At 41.4% G+C, this 20,485-nt stretch overlaps 1 protein-coding gene across 3 annotated transcripts in view; it reads left to right on the top strand.

Moving 5' to 3' along the window:
* Positions 1 to 20,485, top strand: part of PREX1 (phosphatidylinositol-3,4,5-trisphosphate dependent Rac exchange factor 1) — a 123,626-nt gene that overhangs the window by 95,036 nt on the left and 8,105 nt on the right. For 2 of the 3 annotated variants that reach the window (XM_058850526.1, XM_058850524.1), the window contains exons 18-32: positions 907 to 1,055; positions 1,977 to 2,062; positions 3,605 to 3,741; positions 4,176 to 4,347; positions 5,569 to 5,756; positions 6,499 to 6,660; positions 7,227 to 7,437; positions 8,604 to 8,865; positions 11,724 to 11,930; positions 14,114 to 14,202; positions 14,583 to 14,665; positions 15,306 to 15,396; positions 16,996 to 17,124; positions 17,807 to 17,848; positions 19,353 to 19,570. In XM_058850526.1, the coding sequence (XP_058706509.1) occupies positions 907 to 1,055; positions 1,977 to 2,062; positions 3,605 to 3,741; positions 4,176 to 4,347; positions 5,569 to 5,756; positions 6,499 to 6,660; positions 7,227 to 7,437; positions 8,604 to 8,865; positions 11,724 to 11,930; positions 14,114 to 14,202; positions 14,583 to 14,665; positions 15,306 to 15,396; positions 16,996 to 17,124; positions 17,807 to 17,848; positions 19,353 to 19,570 (2,226 nt within the window). The remainder of the gene's footprint in view (positions 1 to 906; positions 1,056 to 1,976; positions 2,063 to 3,604; positions 3,742 to 4,175; positions 4,348 to 5,568; positions 5,757 to 6,498; positions 6,661 to 7,226; positions 7,438 to 8,603; positions 8,866 to 11,723; positions 11,931 to 14,113; positions 14,203 to 14,582; positions 14,666 to 15,305; positions 15,397 to 16,995; positions 17,125 to 17,806; positions 17,849 to 19,352; positions 19,571 to 20,485) is intronic. The other variant, XM_058850525.1, reaches the window with a different exon arrangement.

The following is a 20,485-nucleotide window of genomic DNA, read 5'->3' as shown; positions in this document are numbered from 1 at the left end:
AGAGTAGTGCTGTGTGGACCTCTGTTTTTCAAGTCAAGAAACTTGTCAGTGGATTCTAGGCAGAATAGAAAAGGGTTTGCCACATTTAGAAGGAAACCCAACTGCTGAACCTTGAAGTTATATGAATTCTAATCTGGAATATTTAATAATCTTTTTAATGATTACTTGATACCTGACACCTAGTCCAAATGTTGCTATGTTACATTTTAACTGGTAGAGATCATCAAGGGGTATGTTTGAGGCTATTGTCCAGTGGGCAGAGTAGACGATCTCAGTCTTGCCATTGGATCTGGCCATTGCCAAATAACTAAAGTTAGGGGCAAAACCTAGGGATTAAAATCAAAATCTTATGGCTTTTTAGGCTGATGAAGAGCTAGTATTTCACTTAAAGCAGAGACAGTTTTTATCACCACTTCAAACCAGGTTACATTTACTGATGTGACTGGGTGTAGGTTGGTTTTGCAAGGCTGATCGCTGAAAACTGTCCACAGCTCCTGTGCCCAAGGTGTGAGAAGTCTGCATCTCACTGGGTATCACAGCCAGTCTTATGGGCCCCTAGTTTTCAGTTGTTCCCCCCACCTTGTTTTTTTATGGTCTCCTTCTTTAAAAGTCCTTTTAAAATTTGTAGCATAAAAGTACTAAGATTTATCCATTGCGAATTAAGATCCATCTGTAAAGTTGCATATTTCTAAGGATACTGGTGAAATCTCTTTGTTTCTGTAAATGCAGAAAACTTTAAGGGGGAGTGACAAATGACCTGGTGAACAAACACTACTTATAGAGTATTCCATGTGAAAGTAATCCTAGGAATGTCCCTAAGTAGGGAACAGTTGAACCTTGAAGCCTGAGCTTTCAGAGTTGCTGCCAGTGACCTAAGGTGCTCTGTGGTGTTTGTTCCCTTTGCAGATGGCTGGCCTGCAAGCAGGAAGAAAAATCTATTCCATCAATGAGGATTTAGTATTCCTACGCCCGTTTGCTGAGGTGGAAGCCATCTTATCCCAGTCCTTCTGCTCACGAAGGCCACTTAGGCTTCTGGTAGCCACCAAATCAAAAGAGTAAGTACCAAGAGGGACAGAGAGAGAAGGTTATTGAGAAATGTCAGTTACTAAGAAGTACTTCTATAGTTGTAGTGAAACCTGTGTAAGCACTTCGCTGTTTACAGCAGAAGCCACTCAATAGGAAAACATGACAGAAATGGGAGGTACATGAGTCACGGCTTGTTTTAGTGATGACCCTTGAGCTGCCAGGAGATGTTGGCTTCTGTTCTCTTTATACTGCAGACAACTTTTGGTTTCCTTGTGTACAAACAAAACTGAATCACAAGGATTGACATTCCTTCTTAGGTGTGAAGCTTCTCACACTCTATTATGTGCATGGGAAAACTATTTCCACCCATTAAAACTTGAGTTATTTTTGGATGAGTATAACAATATAGCCCTTACAGTTTTTCAGTCTCATACTGTTTCTTCTAATGAGAGTTGGCCCTGTTAGTGTCTTGTGTATTATAAGATTCTGTATAGAATGTGCCATAGAACTCAATGTCCCAGTGAACGTTTGTTGCTGAATTCTAGTCCAGAATGTCTTGTCCAGTCTGTTTTGTTTTTTAAAATTTTTTAGTGGGAAAAAATCCTCTGCTGGTATAAGTCAGCACACCTTCACTGAAGTTTGCATAGAAATTAAAGTGAATATAAATGCTTCAGAAAGTTACCGTCAAGTGTTGTTCACTTAAAGATGCAATAAATTACAAAGTGCCAAATTTTAATTAGCAAATAGAATCTCCCATCTGTCTTGGAGATTGAAGATGGAGTGTATTTTTGCAAGTCTGTTTATTTGTTATTTATTTGTTAAAACTGCTGATGCTTTCTTTCATCCAAACCCAGTTGTGAATACCAAGGAAAGATGCTGTTAAGAACTGCCCAGAACTCTGGCAGCCTAATTTAAAATCTTGTTTTCTCTTCTCCTTGATTTATCTGCAGGATTATTAAAATCCCAGATTGTCCTGAAGCACTTTGCTTTCAGATCCGGGGAGCAGCACCACCATATGTTCACGCAGTAGGAAGAGGTAAGTAGAAACTGTGGTACAGTTAAGTTGGTAGTACAGCTGAATAGATAGACATGTCTGTATAAAGTGTGTGTGTATATATATGTGTGTATATATATATATATATTAACAAAGACAGATCCAGGTTTCGTTGTCCAGCTTGTTCTATACAAGTTCTTACAAATTTAGTGACCACAATGACAAGAACCTGTGATAGACAAGAATCACATTCACATAATCGTAGAACAGGGTGTGATGCCTCAAACTGCTTATCATCTAACTAGAATCTAAGACAAGCTGTGTTGTTGTTATGAAGTGAGTGTTTGGTCTCTAATCCCATCACAGAATACAAGGAATAATTTAATTCCACACTGGAAGAAACTTGAATGCTGTAATGCACAGTACCATGGACTCTTTAGAAGACATTATCACTTTAGCTCTTGCAAGCTAGAAATGGACTTGCTTAGTGACCCTACCCTTGTTTCTTCTGAGACTACTAAGGTAAAACTTAACAGCCACAGGGAAAAAAAACGTAAAACTGAGACGGTTGAGAAAAAGTTGAGTTGTAATGCTGTCTGTTGCTTGCTCAATATTTTTGCCTCTAGTCATCCACAGTTTGGGTCACTGGGTTCTGAAGGTGCTGTAGGATCAGCAGGTTGGTAGACAGGTCAACACAATCCGTACATCACAAAATATGACATGAGACTTGGAGACTACTTCTCCCTTTACACTGGCATATACTGCTACAAATTACCAGCATAAGACAGAGGCAAACTGCTCTCCTTGAACTTTTTAGAGGGAGAACACACAATTTGACAGAGATATTTACTACATCTGTACCTGACATATTAACTGAGCTACAAGCAAAGCACAGCTTTAACCTTTATGTTAAGCAGATGCAGAAAATATGATGTTTTAGACATACACCACTTCCTTCAGAACAAATGTGTGTGTCAGCTGAGTGCAGTTAGCTTAGGCAGCACCCACACGTGGCATGCCTAAGGACATGCATTTATTACACTGTTTTATAGCAGCACCTAGAACCACTTTTTCACAGTTTGGATTGCAAGCTGGAAGTTACAACTAGGAAGATTGTCCTTTATTGGGTTTTTTCCTGGAAAAGACAAATTACATTTGACATCATAGTCCTTTTCTGTGACAAATTGTGTGACATCAAGTGTCCCGTCTTCCAGGTGCAAGAGGCTGTACTTAGTTTGTACTTAAGCAAGACTGCAGCTAATGTAACCATAAGGCTAACAGAGAACCATATAAAAATCCCAAACAATTTCCCACAGAAATGTCAATTTCTGGCATGAATTCATTTAGATCTAGGAGACTGCTGTTTTTCCCAGCAACGCTGAAAACACAAAGGATAGACATATGATGTTATCCTTACACAACAAAGCTCTCTGAATAGTAGCAAAGGCTTAGTTAGCAAAGGCATGACAGGACTGACCCAGCTCTTCTTACTTTTTCTAACCAGAAAGCTTTTGCAAACTTTCCAGTATTCTCATCCGTGGGCAGATGGCATTTCTGTCTAACTTCTCTCCTGCTATTTCTCAGGTTCTGAGGCTGCAGCCGTAGGTCTTCATCCAGGGCAGTGTATTCTGAAAGTTAATGGGAATAATGCAACACATGGAAATTACAAGGAAGTTCTGGAGCACTTCACAGCCTATAGGACCAGGCAGCAAGAAGCACTGGTATGAACGCACAACCTCAAAGGAAGTACATTCATTCCTGCCCTTCTTCTGCGCTCCCCTTTTCCTGTGCTTTTATGCTCACTAAATATTCAGAAAAAGAACATCTACATGTTTGCTTTGACTCATTTCCTACTATGCCAGGGTCCTGAGGGGACCTGATTCCATTTGCCCATAGTTGCAAAACACCTACAAATAATATGAAAGCCATTTCATGCATACAATACTGAAAATTATTAATTATTACAAACCATGGAAGTTTACGCAGCTATTGATCTAAATTTTATGTTCTCTGAAGTTCAGAGAAAAGCTGGGGAATGTTGGTATTTCAGCCTACTTAGAAGATACAGAATTGATGGCTAGATTCATCTGTGTAGTCCAAATGTTTGGAGATTTGGCATTTTGAGATCCTAGCTGAAGCCTATATCTCTTGAAAGGGGTTGTACCAGTGGGTGTACAGAACACATGAAGATGCTGAAGAGGACAGAGTTCAGCAAGCAGCATCCCCTGTGTGTGGGAGTGGCAGTCACCCGGGCTCCAGCAAAGACAACTCTGCACTAGAAGGATATGCAGAATTGGAGCCCCTTCAAAGCAGCCAACAGGAATCAGGTAAAGATTCTCATGGGGAAAGAAAACCTAGGGACAATTCAGGGGCTTTCAGAGGGAAAACCACAGTAGAAATAAAAAGTATAGTTATTATTGTAGAATATCTCTTATCTTAGCAAAGTTTTTTAATTGAATGAGGTCTGCCAGAGGAAGTATTTCTTTGCTGCAGTTTATTCAGGGGAAGAAAAAACTGAGATACACATAGAAACCATGCACCTGTGACTCTCTGCTCTTTACAAGACAGCCAGTTACAGGAATGAGGAGACTCAGCATTTTTAGAATCCTTTAGTAGCCCCTGCAAACCACACATTTAGGGGCAGTAGCTGATAGAGAGGGAAGGTCTGCAAGTCGCTTCTCCTAGAATAGTCTGGATTTTCTGTTACTTTTGATTATAGATTAGGATGTTAAATTACTTTGATCTGGAGCAAGTTTTCAAGGCATGTTACCACTGTGTCAGGAAAAGGTGTGGATGTATTTCCTCCAATTTTTGAAAGCACAGCTCAATATACAGTTCCACTTTCATGTTGAGGGCTTATTAGGAAAAGTAGATGTTAAGGGAGACTACTAAAGCAAAATTTAATCCAAAGGATTGAGCCCAGACTCTCTGAATGCCATTGGCAGCTTCTTCAGGAGCAGATGCACCTCTGTGCAGATCTTATGTAAGGTCTGGAGATGCTGGTAATCTCATGGTCACACAATGTGGTTCCACAGTGCAACAGCTAGAGCAGTGTAGAAGTGGTAGAAGTGTGTGAGCAACTACCTGGCAAATCTCAGTCTGACTGGAACTTGAATCTGATCTGTAGTGACAACAGAATTGCTTTGTGTAAAAAATGTTACCTCCTTACCACATCCCTGCCCTCACATCTCAGTCTTCTGGAGGGTTATTGCAGACAACAGGACTTAGAGATTAACATCCCTTCCCTTACAAGCTTCTGCTAGGATCTGAGCACTGGATATGTGCACACATACATGGAAGAGTATCAGAATGGGGACTAGAGTATGTGTATTATCTAAAACTCTGTCACTGTCTCCATTAAGGGCCAACAGCAAATGTCTTCCTAAGAATATTCTCTCAGTCTCCAGCTGCATCCAGTTCAAGATACTCCTTGAGCCAAAGATTGTGTCTCTGCATTAAATACTTCTTCTCAGCAGATTTCTCTTGCCTGGGTGGGCCTGTATTCACATGTGCTGCCAGACACCTCTAATGACTTACTTTGATTCCAGCCCAGACACCACAGACTGTTCTTTCTCCACTGGTAATCGGTGAAGAAACTCCTCTCATCAGCCTGACTGTGGATAACACCCACTTGGAGCATGGGGTGGTGTATGAATATGTTAGCAGTGCAGGAATCAAATCCTTTGTCCTGGAGAAAATTGTGGAACCAAAAGGTTGCTTCAATCTCACTGCAAAGGTACCAAAAACATACGTAGTCAGATTTGTTCCTAATCAGAATGAGAAATGAATAATACAGCTTAATTGGCTGCTGTGGGCTTGGCTCTTCAGTGGAGGTTGACATTGGTCTTCTCAGCCCTGCTTAGAGTTTTGTTCATTAGAATGCACTGAGTTACAATAGCTTGTTTGCTATGAACAAATCAGCAAGTGCTTCGAGGACTTCACCTGTTGAGGCAGATGGAAGGGAGCCCTCCATCTTTCTGTGATCTGCCTGGTAACATACACTCTGCTGATCTTTAAGATTTATCTATTTAGGCAGGAATTTGCTTTACCTTGCAAAAAAATCAAGCAGCTTTTTCCTACCTGAGGGGCTGGATGGGTTGCTACAGGAATTGAGCAGAACTGCTGCTACTGGAAAGGAGCAGAGAGTGCTGAGTGGCTTGGTCATCTCTGAAAAAATGAGCTAATAATGAATGTTTGTCACATCCCAGTGATGTTATTGTTATGTCCCATGACAGCATGCTAGAGCAGGTAGCTTGGACAGTGGATATTTTGATCCACTTCCATGATTCTAAACAGTTTTAAGGAATGGTGTATGAATCTGAGGATTAGACACACTAGTAGTTCTCGGGCAGTAATAAAGACAGCTTGTTCTGGAGGCAGCTTTATTCAACCATGGGGCTTTGCCACTGAATGGAAGAAAACTGTATTTTTCCTCCCTGTCAAGACTCATATCATTGACATTCTGTCTTTTTGTTCAGATTTTAGAGGCCTTTGCTACAGAGGACAGTCATTTCGTAAGGAATTGTGAAAGACTTATATCCCTAAGCAGTGCCGTGGCCACCATGCCCCAGTATGAATTCCGGCAGATCTGTGACACTAAGCTGGAGAGCATTAGCAGGAGGCTCACGAGCTATCAAGAGGTACAACACTACTAGTTATTGGTGAAGTCTTGAGACAATACTTCATTGTATTAAGGGGGTCTTAGTATTCATTAATGAATCCAAACTGTTTCCGGGGTGGGTGTCTTGGAGGCATGTGAACAGCTCTGCAAGTTACTGAAATTGCAAGTTTTGAGTGAAAAATACCTTGTCTGTAAATCACTCCTTTCTGCTTGTCGGAGATGTGGATTAAAACATATTATTGCAGGTTCATTTCCACTGTATTAATGAATAAATATGAGAATAGATTGATGTGTGTCTTATTTAACATGAATGTAACTACAGTGTATCATGGTGTAAACAAACAAAGTTAGTGTGCTTTTTTTGTGCAGTTACCTGAGCTGCCAGAAAAGAGATGCTAGGAGGTATATCTAATTAGCTAATTGCTTTCCTTTGTTGTTTTATGAGCTTTTTTTGAATGTGTTATTCCAGCTGCAGCACAAATCTGAATTCCTGGATTTCTGGAATAGGAGGCAGGAAGAGAAAAGAATTGTCTGTATTGCATCAAATTTGTGTGCAGTAACACACACCTACTTTATTTCTCCCAGTTTGCAGATGAATTGAAAACAAAGGTGAGCCCAGCCTTCAAACAAGCCGTTATGGAACCACATTCTCTCAACAGCATGGATTTCTGCCCCACCAACTGCCATATTAACCTCATGGAGGTATCATACCCCAAAAGCTCTACCTCAGCAGGGAGATCGTTCAGTATTCGCATTGGACGGAAACCTTCTATTATTGGTCTTGATCCAGAGCAAGGTGATAATTAATTTTCAACTTTCATACTGATTTCATGTGTATAAAAAGTTGTGTTTTTCCATTGCTCAGCAAGGTCAAATATAAGTTCCAAGGAAACATAGTCTTGACAGTACCCTTTCTTCCTCCTTAGAATTTTTTAGTTAAATGGAAGCCTTCTTGTGTTGTGAAGAAGTAATGGCTTTAAGCATAGAGGGGCTTCAGGTGCCGTGTTTTTGCTAGCTAAACTGTTTGGGCATGATCTCATGGTAGTTTTGTGGCTGGGGTGCTACCCTTAGTAGGGGTGACTTGCTGACTAAAGGTGAGCAGGGACTGATGACAGTGCTCGTGCTTCATTCAGGGGGAAAGCTGAAGTCAATCACATTGTAGTGCTGCTTTCTACTCTCATTGCTAAATAAATTCCATGCACTGGAGTTGAAAGTCTCTACTCTGTCAGGGGAACTATTTTCTGATAAATTGCTGCGATGTAGCATTTCTACAATCTGGTTATTTGAGTCACAACATTCCTTTACCATAATCTCACTGATTCATTGCTTTGTGAAGATCAGAGTGCAGGAAGTTTTGGAAGACGGAAGTATAGACTAACCAACCTTCTGAACGATAGCATTGACTATTCAAATTGAGGTCTATAAAGGAGCCCTGCTTGCTTGGGCAGTAGTATTTTTAATGTGAGCTAAGGTAGTTAGCAAAGTACTGCACCAAAACTGTCAGCAATTCTAAATGAAAAAGAATTAATTTATCTTCTGTAAGGACAGAATCCTGTCCTTTTATACGTATGTGTGTGTGTGTAAGTGTAATATCTGTAGAACTGGAATAATAGCATAGACTGACTTCTGAGAACCTAGATTCATTAACTTTTCAACAAATGCTTTTAGAGAGCTTCTGTGTTGTCTGTATGAGTATACATGTAGACATAGGTCTTTACTTCCATAATTTAGCCAGTTTCTGAACTGCAGTAAATTCAAAATATCTAGTTGCATGCCAGGAAAAAAAGCCCAACTTCTTTGGGTTTTTTTCAGAATGATTTTTTCATAGAATGTAATTACATAAAACTGTTTCGTGAAATGTTAGTTTTTCTTGTTAAAACTTCACTTATCCTAAACAATCATCACTGGGATGGAATGGGGAAAGTCATGAGAGCCATACTAACTGGATCCTTTAATGTTTAGTAGGTACCTTAAATCCAGTCTCATATACTCAGCATTGCATCACCACTATGGCTGCACCATCCTGGAGATGTCCAGCCCCAGAAGATGGAGATCCTGATGGTAGCCTTGGCCAGCAGAATGGAGGAACAATTCGGGAAGAAAGGGGACTCAGTTTTCTGCTGAAACAGGAAGATTGGGAGATGCAGGACTCCTACTTGCACCTTTTTAACAAACTTGACATTGCAGTGAAGGAAATGAAGCAGTATGTCATTCAGATAAATAAGTGAGTACAAAATCCTGTATGCACTGGAGGAAGAAACTCTGATAACTTGAGGCAGAAACCACCAAAAACACATTGTGGTGTCAGCTCCAGCTGTCATCCTCTTTACTTGCCTCATCAGACCTGCCCTTGGATGATGGCTCCTTGCTGGTTGTGTCAAATCTACTCCTGGCCAGATCCACCAGTGTTTGTATTATTGTCCTTTGCTTCTAAAAGTCTACCTGAATTTGACAGCCACTGTTTTTCTTACTATATATTCCAAAATAAGAATCTATTTCTTGCCAAGAGCCCTTGAGATTTTGTCTATCACAAGGCAGACTAAGCAAAACTTGTAATTGCAGGCCAGTTTCTCTATGGAACCTGTGGTTTCATGTCCTCTTTTTGTTTTTCTTTCTTTATCATGACAGGTCTCCTAGTTACAGTAACAAAAGATGGAGCAGTGTGTCTGTGGTTTGTGCATGACAGTCAAGGTTTTGGTAGCAGGGGCTGCGGGGATGAGCTGTGTGGGAGGAGGCTGAACGATGCCCTGAGCTGATGACAGCCACTTCCAGGAAACAGAATAGCCCATCGTGCACTGTCATGGTTTGACCCTAGCTGGCAGCTCAGCTCCACACAGCCACTCGCTCAGTCCCTGCCAGATGCATCAGGAATGGAGTCAGAAGAATAAAAGTGAGAAAACTTGTGGGTTGAAATAAAGACAGTTAAACAGGTGTTGCAAAAGCTGCACACAAACAAAGCAAAACCAGGGATTCATTCAGTGCTTCCCATGGGCAGGGAGGTGTTCAGCCACCTTCAGGAGAGTAGGGCCCCATCCTGCAGAATGGTGACTTGGGAAGACGAACACCATCACTCCAAATATCCCTGCTGTCCTCCTTTTCTGCCCACTTTATATACTGAGCGTGGTGTCACACGATCTGGAATATGCCTTGGATCAGTTGGGGTCACCTGTCCTGGCTGTGTCTTCTCACAGTCTCCCACATCAGCCCCCTCCCCAGTGTGGCTGTACAAGGGGCAGAAAAGGCCTTGGTTTTGTGTAAGCTCAGCAATAAATAGAACATTGTTGGAGTCCGAGACACAGAGTGTGTGTGTGTGTGCTTGTTTCTGATACTCTGAGATCCAGAAAAACACTGAATTTCATACAATATGAAATTTATAAGCATGTTTTCATGGTGATACATGAAAACAACTGTTAAAGTTAGATAGAAAAAGCTAAAAGTGTGAGTGTGTAGATTAGAGAGTTTCTTAAGTCACTGGGTGAAAAAGTTAAGAGTTTAAAATAATTTAGAAAGCAGAAGGCAAGATGGAGGATTTAGAATGTTGTTTCTTTTCCTTCTTTCTTCTTCATGTTCTTCTTCTCGAGGTTTTTGGGTAATCGTAGGTGATTGGTCAAAAAATGCCGCAGTGCAGCACACGGGTGATGGGTCATTGGGTCATTAAGAAAAATAATACATGTGTCTATTGTTAATTGGATAAGAATGAGTATAAAGATAAAAGAACTGTGTAGTTCAGGGCCATTTTGTGCTTTCAAAGCCAAAGTGAGCCACAAAGTGAGGCACAATTTTGTACCACCAGAAAGAAATTAGTCAGATTGCAGTGAATTGAACTTGTGCAGAAAGTCTGGAGAGACCTGCCAAGTTTTGTGATAACATCCTGATAAACACGAGAAACAAGATCCTAACAGGCTTTGGAGTTTTTGTCCTGACCCGGAGGACTGTGATAAACAGGATTCCCCATGAGGGAGTATTCTCAAGGAGCTCAGCTCAGAGGAGACTGAGAAATCCAGGAGTGAAGAGAAAAATGTACAAAAAGAAGTGCAGCAGAATTGAGAAAGAGAAAAAAGAAACTAAAAAGAATTTCTTAAAAAAGTTACAAACATCTCTGTATTATCAGTCTTGTGTTCAGCACAAATCCACAACAGTCCCCTACCAGCCAATGGAAAAAGAATTAACTGTATCTCTGCCAAAAGCAGCCTATGACCGAAACTTCACCTGAGTGGAAAGCACATGGAGCCTTGGGTCCCACGTGCATACAGAAGGGTGGTAGCTGCTGGGTAGAGCCATCAAGCTGAGGAGGAGAAATCCAGTGCCTTGGAGGAAGAAAGTGAGGACTTTCAGGCCACCATGGTTACAGTGATTAAGCTACGCCTTACGGAAGTAGGGTACCTGTGGTAACAGGACCTTTTGGGAACTGGGATTCATGGGAATCTCCTGTGGTTTAACAAGACCAAGTGCAAGGTGCTGCACCTAGTCAGGGCAGCACAGGCTGGGAAATAAAGGGACTGAAAGCAGATGTGCCAAGGATTTGGGAGTGCTGGTGGATGAGAGGCTGGACATAAGCCATCAGTGTGCACAGACAGCATCATTCGGTCCTGGGCCATCTGTATCCTGGTCTCCTCCCCGCAGTGTGGGCAGCAGGTGAAGCCAGGGGGGAATCTGCCCCTCTGCCCAGTGCAGGTGACAGACCCTACCTGCAGAGCTGCCTCCAGCTCTGGGGTACCCAGCTCAGGAAGGATGTGGGAGAGAATCCAGAGGAGGTCATGGAGATGATCAGAGGGACAGAGCAGCTCTGCTGTGAGAAAAGGCTCAGAGAACTGGGATTGTTATGCTGGAGAAGAGGCTTTGGGGTGACCTACTTGTGGACTTCCAGTACCTGATGGGAGCCTGCGAGAAAGGTGGAGAGAGACTCTTTACAAGGGCCTGGAGTGACAGGACAAGGCGGGGATGGCCTCAGACTGAGAGCATGTTCAGATCAGATCTATGTAAAGTGCTCACAAAGTTAGCTCTGATTTCACATAGCTGCATTTAGCCTTAGTCATGACAGTTCATTTGTGGGACTGAGAGCTCTATGTTGTGCTTCTGCAGACTTTTGTCCACCATAACAGAACCTACAGAAGCTGGTGCCTGTGAGGCACCATCTACTGAGGAGACATCCTCGCCTTCCCTGGGAACAGAAGACAGTGATCCTGACAAAGCTGAGCATGGTGGAGTCAAGAAGGTCTGTTTCAAAGTTTCTGATGAGGACCAGGAAGACTCTGGACATGACACAATGAGTTTCAGAGACTCCTATAGGTGAGTCTGAAGATTGTGCCACTTTTACCTTACTAATACAATGTTTCAAAGTTCTGATCCCAGTATGGATTTAACAAACTGGTTGTTTTCCAGTCAATTATCTAGTATTCACTTAGTAGAGTATTCACTTCACATAAGTATTCATTACATTTATTACCCTAGAGACATACACAGCAAAAAATGCTTCCCCCAAAATAATGCTAAAATACTAAGGCTTCTAGAAAACTGAATAAAATTAAATAAATAGGTCTAGTGTGACTTTCTGTATGCTGTTGCCAGAAACTATAGAAGTCCAGCAGAATTCTCAGACTGCTTGGTCTTAAAATAGCTGGTATTAACATTTGGTTCTCCAGACAATTTTCCTAAAAGTCTTAAGACACTGAGAAACAGAAATGGACATTGAGTTTTTTATTTTTAATGGGCCTTTGAAACCACAAATGGAAACGTTTATTCAGGCTTCAAAATCTTTTTGGGACATGACTGCTGATTCTCCAGGAATACTTGCTACCAAAGGGAATCTCACTCCCAATTCCCTCTGGGGGGAAACATTTGGAAACTCAGCTTCAGAATAAGTGGGATAACAAGTTGTGGCCATGCCTGATCACTGCAATTTAACATCCTTAATTGGCCATTTTTGCATTTCTAGCAAGACTGGAGAGCTGGGAGGATTCCAGGGACCTGAATGAATTATCTGTCTCTGTAACATCCCTGCTGCAGTGCTGATGCTGTACTTGCTGTTGTTGGGCACTCATACCAGTAACAATAGGTGGCACTCATGCAAGACTGCAGAATGGCAGAAGAGGAACAGTTTGTGTTGGGAGGGGTCTCTTGAGCATGCACAGTCCAGTCCCTTGCTCAGGACAGGGCCAGTAAGATTGGTTGCTTGGGGTCTTTTCTGGTTGAATATTGATTGCCTCAAAGGACAACAAATACAAAGCCAATAAAGAAATAGAACAAGGACTTGCAGTGCTGAGATCTAGGGCATCTCTGTTGTGTGAGATTTCAATCTGGGCATGTGCTTTGGAGCTTTCTGAGTAAAATGTGCTATATTTCTTTCATGTTAATAGGATATTCCTGTAGTTCAAATTTCTGTAATTGAGGCTAATTTATTCTGGGTAACAAAGTGATAGCACAGTCTCTCTGGATTTGTCACTTGTTCCAGAATTCTACACGTAAGTTTGAGAAACATTATTCTGCCCTCTCTTTATTAGTCAGAGGCAGAGAATTAAGCATATATTACAGATTAGTTACTCAAGGGAGAATGTGTTTTTAAGGGTTTTGATTTAAATGAGCTTTGATTAGCTACAAACCCAAGCAAATTGCAGATTAGAAAATATCTTGTTTGCAATAGCTATGCTTTTTTTTCTGGGATCATTTGGAGATTAGTTCATAAAAGTTTGTACTGCAGAGTAGTTGCCATAAATACTAATCTTCCTGAGGAAAAAAACAGATTTGATACTAGATTTGAAAAAGAACAGCAAGAATCCCAGTTAGGGTATTTTCAGTTGCTCTTATTTCTTTCTCTCATCTCAGTTAAAAACTACATCAGAGGCAGAGACAGTGAGAGAGAATTTTTTAAGCTTCGTTTTGGGCTTGTATCCAAAACACTCATTGTCACTTCATTGGAAGGAGACAGCCCGAGATCCTTAGTGTTTTTGATTACTTTCAGTAAGAATAGTTAAAGTGAATTTAAAGAGAGGAGATTTAGTCTAGAATTTTCCAGGTGTGCATGAGCCAAGATTGGTGTGGAGGTCACTGTCATGATTCCTCTGCTTCATTATAGGATCTGCAGTGCCTAATTCTCAAGTGGGTTAGATTACCTAAGTTTTCTCTCCCACCTCCAGTATCTGTGCTACTGCAGCCTCCCTATATGCTGGATTTGGATGCTGCAATACTCCGAGAACTGGTAGCAAAGTTTAGTGGAGATGTGTGTTTTCATTATTTCCAGAAGCAGGGTGATGTATTACACATTCAGCATTAACTGCAAATAGAAGAAGGCATGCTGTGGCAGTCCTGCTTCAGAGTCCTTGCTTAATAACTGTTCTGCATGTCATTAGTTACAGTCATTTAATTTTCACAGAACTAGGTTTGTGGGGACAGTGCTAATAAAGGCCGAATAGCAGTGTGGGTGCCTGGATGTGGAGACAGCTTTTGTTCACTCCCCTCTGTGCTCTCCTTTGCAGTGAGTGTAACAGTAACCGGGACTCCGTGTTGTCCTACACCAGCGTGCGGAGCAACAGCTCTTACCTGGGCAGTGATGAGATGGGGTCAGGTGAGTGTGTGCACAGGTCACAGGCATCCTTCTCGTGCCCGCTCCTTCAGCAGCGCTGAGAAGTGAAGTCTGCTGATTATAAGCACTTGCGTATTTAATTTGCACTGGTCTCTTCAAAACTAATCACAAGAACATAAAGATACAGATTTGCCTTTTTCTAATAAAACACAGTAAATTTGGAGCATGGGAGAGATATTAAGCAGGGATAAATTTCTTTAATTGTTGGATTCTTGCATTATATGAAAATAATGGGTATTTTGATTTAAGAATTGGAGATAATGCATCAATCATTATTTACTTCACACCAGTCTGAAGGTGTGCCCATGCCTCATCACAGATCATGTTTGTAAGTTAAAAGCTTTTAATTTCTCCTGTATTAGGAGATGAGCTTCCCAATGATATGAGGATACCTTTAGACAAGCAAGACAAACTTCATGGCTGTCTGGAACACCTTTTCAACCAGGTATGGAAGGTGTTACTTTTACACAGAATTTCTTTCTCTTTATCAATGTCAATCAAGAAATTGGAAGTACTAAATTGTGTTATGAAATAATATTTTGAGGAAGGCATACTTTTGAGATTTTGGGTTAACAGTGTAAGTAAGTACATTATAGGACAGTTTGATGAATCACTTTTGTCTACATTATTAAAGTTACCTTGTGATATAAGCAAGGCTGACTTGCCTTACCTAAGGCATTGAGACTAAGGGAAAAAAGCTTTCATGAAGAAAAAGGACAAACTTCTAATACTTTGTTTGATGTAAATGGATTACATTTGCAGATTTGAGCTGTTTCAACTTTTTCTCACAAGTTTAGCATGCAGATGTGTTTATAATGTGTAACCCCAGTGTTTGCTATTCTCTTACCTCATCAGCATGTAGATCATTGTTGTGCAAAATGCTGTTATTAAATGTTAAGAGGCTTTTGAGGCCAGTTCATTGCTACAAAGTCTGACTGCTGTGTGTCAGTTGTTCCAAAATTGTTGTATAGTAAGTTGTTCCTTACACAAATAGTGCAAGGGCTTCAGCAGTTTCCCACAAGAGTTCAGTTCAGATTTTCTTCTGCAAGTCTTACTGACACTGATCGATAACATTCCAATTGTAGGTTGATGCAATCAATGCACTTCTAAAAGGACCAGGAATAAGTAAGGCCTTTGAGGAAACCAAGCACTTTCCCATGGACCACAGTTTACAAGGTAAAGAAATAGACTGACCGGATTTAATAATGTGATTTAGAAGTCTTAAGAGTTTAACATGAAAGCATATGTGCTATGGCCACACATGCAGTCTACCCAGTCATGCACTAGGCAGGTACCGTTTCTGACCAGGCCATTTTCATTGGAATCCCTCCTGCAACCCAAAGAAGCCTCTCTTGTTACATGCTGCTCAATTCTCAAAGCTCTTTCACAAGTCCCACAAGTTTCCAAATCCCTGCTTTGATGTTAACATATTTGAAAAGGTACAAAGTAGGGATAGTCAGATCCAAGGTGAAGGAGTGCTCTGATAAGCTGATGGGAGATCAAAAGAGCACCAAAAGTTCTGCCACAGTTTGCTTAATGACTTACTCTGTTTTTCTTCAGATGGATGATTGCCAGAGTAAACTCATCCTTGCATAACATTTATTTTGAAAACTGATTCCCATAGAGAGCAAACAAATGATAGCATGTTTTCTTTATTCTCAGGGAGCATGATGACTCTTTAGTCTTAATGGTTTTGGGGCTCAGGATGTGGTTTCTTTTCTGCCTGAAATACACAGGATTTTATTTTCTAAATATTTGCCGCATTTCCTTTCCCACTTGAAAACGGAAATGTTCCCTACTACTCTTGCTGTACCTCAAGTGCTGCAGGAGGTGAAAGCTCCAACCTCTCATAGGCTCTGGTTTTTAGTTATGTTGGCAAACTCTAGAACTAGAGATCTTTTCCTGCTTTTCTTTTTCTTGACTCCAGAAATAACTCCTGTGAAGTTCTGTTATATGTACATCTCTATGAACACATTCACATTTGTGTAGAATGTTAGCCTTTCCATGCACCCTTGGAATGAAGGGAAGAAATAATAGACATTTATTTTATTTTGCTTAAACAGAATCTCATTTATTAAAAGTAGATTAATTACCCTGAGAGAGTCCTTTAGTTAACTGATCACACTGAGGAGCAGACAAGCCCTGTTTACACTCAGCTGGAATCCTGGACCACAGTGTCTGTCTAATAGCTACCACAGACACCTTTTTGTGATGGATGGACATTGGCATGCTCTCCTGGTCCTTTGCATAATTTTTTTTTTTGTTTCTCTGTCTGCTTATGCACTTCATCACCAACAATGGGGTGCTTGGCTTGCCTACATAGCTAAGTCATGGAGAATAAATTTTTTACTCTATAATGAAATAGTTAGCTTTCATCAGGTGAAAGAAAGCAGGATATTTCAGAACTTCTCATCAGTATTACAGGATGTGACAGTTGCAGCCATAAGTTGATCTTATTCTCTGGATCTACCCACTACAGCTGCCTGCAGGTCATTAAAGGCAGAGGAAGGAGGGGTTCTTTGTCTAGAAGCTCCCTGCACTGTGCATGTCAACCAGGCCCACAATCCTGAATACAATGCAGGGAGGCTGCTGATAATGGAACTATGGGAATAGTCTTTTGCACTCTCTATTAGTTCTATTTAGGGACCTTTTGAATTCCTAATTACTGCTATTGGTACTGTGTCTCTGCTTTCATCTGTATTCACATTATAGCTCCAAAGCTACTCTTAGTTATGTGCCATTTCCTAAATGGCTAACGCACTCCGTGTTTTCTAGAATTTAAGCAGAAGGAAGAAACTACAGTTAGGTGCCGGAATAATATTCAAGCCAGCATTCAGGAAGATCCATGGAACCTTCCACTGCGCATCAAGAACCTTGTTGACATCATACAGAAACATGTGGAAGGTCTGTAAATAAGGAAACGTACTAGCTTCAAGGAGAAGAGATCTTGATCAAATCTAGCAGTTGATTTCATAATTTTAACTCATTTTTTAATAAGGCTGTCCCGGGCTTTAGAGAAGACCAGGTAGTACAAGTTGCAGAGTCCTGGTGGTTTATGGTAAAATTGCACCTGTGCAGCACCTCCAAAGAACCTTTTCCCCCTACTTTATTTCATCAGCCTATTCAGATTGATGTCAGACTCATCTGTCTCCCTGTGCTTTTTAAACCATTTTAGAAAATGAAGAGATGCTTGGTATGTTCCAAACATTGAAGTCAATGCTAATCAGATATTACAACTTCCTAAACTGTTGTAGTCTGGTTGAACTGAAACAGGAGATGAAACTGATGTTTACAGATCAGTGTGAAGCACTGCATAGAAATCACCTCCTTAGGGATTCATCTGCAAATGCAATTTGTTTCCAGTAATTGGTAGTTAACAGAGCATGTAGCCAGTAAAATTCTTTGCTTTACACTTAGGTTTCTTCAGCCATGAACATGTCTGTGCAAGTGAGGGCTACCAGAGTAAATAGACATGGCCATGCAGGTGCCAGGGATTTTTGGGGAATGAGGAAACTGTTAACCAGCTGCAGTCACATCTACCTTGGTATTATGTTGACTACAGCATTTCTTTTCTTCACTGTTTTAGATGGGAAGAATCAACTGCTTTTGGCCTTGTTAAAATGCACAGGTAAGGGGTTTCATTTTTTGCAAAACAGCAACATACCCAAGAAGTCCCTAAGACAGGGTTTTTCTGTCTTCATTTTTTCCTTTGTACAACCCTCCTTCCCAGATGGAAGAGAGCCCTCCTTCTCTTTACTCCTTCCTGCTGTAGTGAGAACATGCAGTAAAAACGAGATCTATTGCACAACTTTTTTGAGCCCATGTACTCTGTCATCATTCCAAACAGAGCAGGCATACTGAAATTACAGCCAAGAACAGACGAAGACCTTAAATGTGCAAGGAGAACCCAAATACGCTTGGCTGTTACCACACACCAAACATCATGCTTTCAGAGCAAAGGACAGGTCTTCACAAGGAGCCTGGGCACATTCTTTTTGTAATTGTAGCACTTATTTGGTGTCCTTTGGTTTGAAAATGATATAATATATAACTGGAAGCTGGTGTTTCACTGTGCCACACTTGATTCTCAAATCTTCATAGAATGAAGATCAGGGATTTGTACGGCTCTAACTTATCTCTCAGCTCCTGCCAGGGCTGGTCTGTGAGTCTATCCAAACCCAGCTGCATGCCAGTCTACTGACCACAAAGGCTGAGTTTTGACAGCAGATAAAATGTCTCCTGAAGTGTCTCTTTCTGTGTGCCCCATCTCCTGCAGCATTTCCATGAACACCCACTGGAAAGAAGGATGGCTGCCCTCAAGCTGAGAATATGGCCCAGGGCCTGGAGTGTGTAGTCAGTCTATTGTGTTCAGTGCTTATAAAAATAAACCAGACCTTCAAAGGCTCTGGCTGATGTCTTCAGCTTCTCTCCCTAGGGAACAGTGCCTTGCCAATGAGAGGCTGCTGCAGAGCCTGCTGGAGGGGCTGGGGCGCCTGGGAAGTAACTCTTTACTTATTCATGTGCCTCTCTGGCCTGCAATCACCTGAAGCATGACAAGATTGATTTGACCAGCATGTGGCTGCCTGACAGGCATACTGGAAGCAAAATTAACACAGGGGAAATTCTCCCAAGAAAACAAACCAATTGGTACCGTATGGATGGGCCCAATTAATGCATTAGGCATATGGGATGCCCACAAAATACAGATGGATGGGGGAAGATTAATAGCCCAGGAGAGACGTAATAGTGGACACCTTCTTCCAATAATTCTCTTGCTCCTGTAAACATAAAAAGAAGGGAATCAGTCCAGATATGGCTGTAACTAAGGAGTTACTTACTTTTCATTTGTTAGTTTCTTTCCAGTCAGAAGGAGCATGCAGATTGCAGAGGGAATAATGAACAGTCAATTGGAGAGAAAATTTTGGAACATGCACATGTTCCAGCTGTGCTGTCTATCTGTCCATCCAGGTCACACAGCAAGGAGAGGTTATTTGTGAAGTCAGTGCAAAGCTACAGCAGAAGACAAATGTCATGTGCGCACACACACACACAGGCACACTACTTTGCTGGCAGTAAGAAGGAGGAAGAGTATATTCATGATTTCTTTATGCTTCTCTCCCCTTCTCTGACAGATACTGAGCTACAGCTGAGACGTGATTCCATCTTCTGTCAGTCTGTTGTAGCTGCTATTTGCACCTTTTCAGAGCAGTTACTGGCTGCTCTCAACTATCGGTACAACAACAATGGGGAATATGAAGAGAGCAGCAGAGATGCCAGCAGAAAATGGCTGGAACAGATAGCAGCCACTGGAGTTTTACTGAACTACCAGTCTCTTCTCTCCCCCACTGTGGTAAGATGAAGAGTTGTGGTATCCTCAGGTCTGCTTACATTTGCCTGTGTGATTCTGTGCCAGTCAGCAGAGCCAGAGCGGTTGAACCTCTTCCCTGTATTCCACCTGTGTATTCAGACTCTCACTACTGCAAACTGGAGATTTCCACAGCTGACAACCAAGTGCCATATTCCTTATCCAGTCATATTCACCTCTTCACAAATGCTGGACCCATTGTCACGCTAGAACATGCCAGGAAACAGTCAGCCTTCATATTTGAAGCAATGCTGCTGCATTTAGAGAGGTTTTAGTGCCCAGCTGTTGGTGGCATGAGTGTCCCCTGCCACCCCCTGGTGAGGACACGCATGTCCCAAATGGGTGAGGAAGTTCTGAGTATTGCAGGAGTTCAGACAAACAGAGTGAAGTCTCTCTCTCAGGTCTGTGGTGCTGGGGCTTGAAGAACAATGAAGAGGAGCTGTGTTTGCGTAGTTCATCTGCACCTAATGAACAGATGAGCCACAGCTACAGGAGATCTGCTGAAATTCTAAAAATGCTAAGGAAAGAGAGGCATAAAACAGACAAGTAGCTCTGATATTATAGAGAAGGGAGGTTCTTTACTTTGTAGCCATTGTAGATTGAGTATGGAAATTTTTTATAAAATAAAATACAAACTATCTATGCATGTAACTGCTATTTGTTTGCATTGCACAGAATGTATCAGTATTCATTTTGCAGTAACTGATCAGCTGTTCTTCACCTTTGCGGGTATAAAGTTTGGGAAAGGAGATCCCTTCAAACTTACGCAGTTCTTGAACCTCTCTGCTCTGTGAATCACATCAAATGACATCTAAGCAAAGGGTGGTTAATGTATCACTCAGTTAAAAAGCTGTTAGTGATTTCCTGGGTGGGATGGAGCTAATGGAAAGCTCTGCACTC

This window comes from Poecile atricapillus, chromosome 15, assembly GCF_030490865.1.
Source record: "Poecile atricapillus isolate bPoeAtr1 chromosome 15, bPoeAtr1.hap1, whole genome shotgun sequence".
Classification (NCBI taxonomy): Eukaryota; Metazoa; Chordata; class Aves; order Passeriformes; family Paridae; genus Poecile; species Poecile atricapillus.
This window is presented reverse-complemented; position numbering and strand designations above follow the sequence as displayed.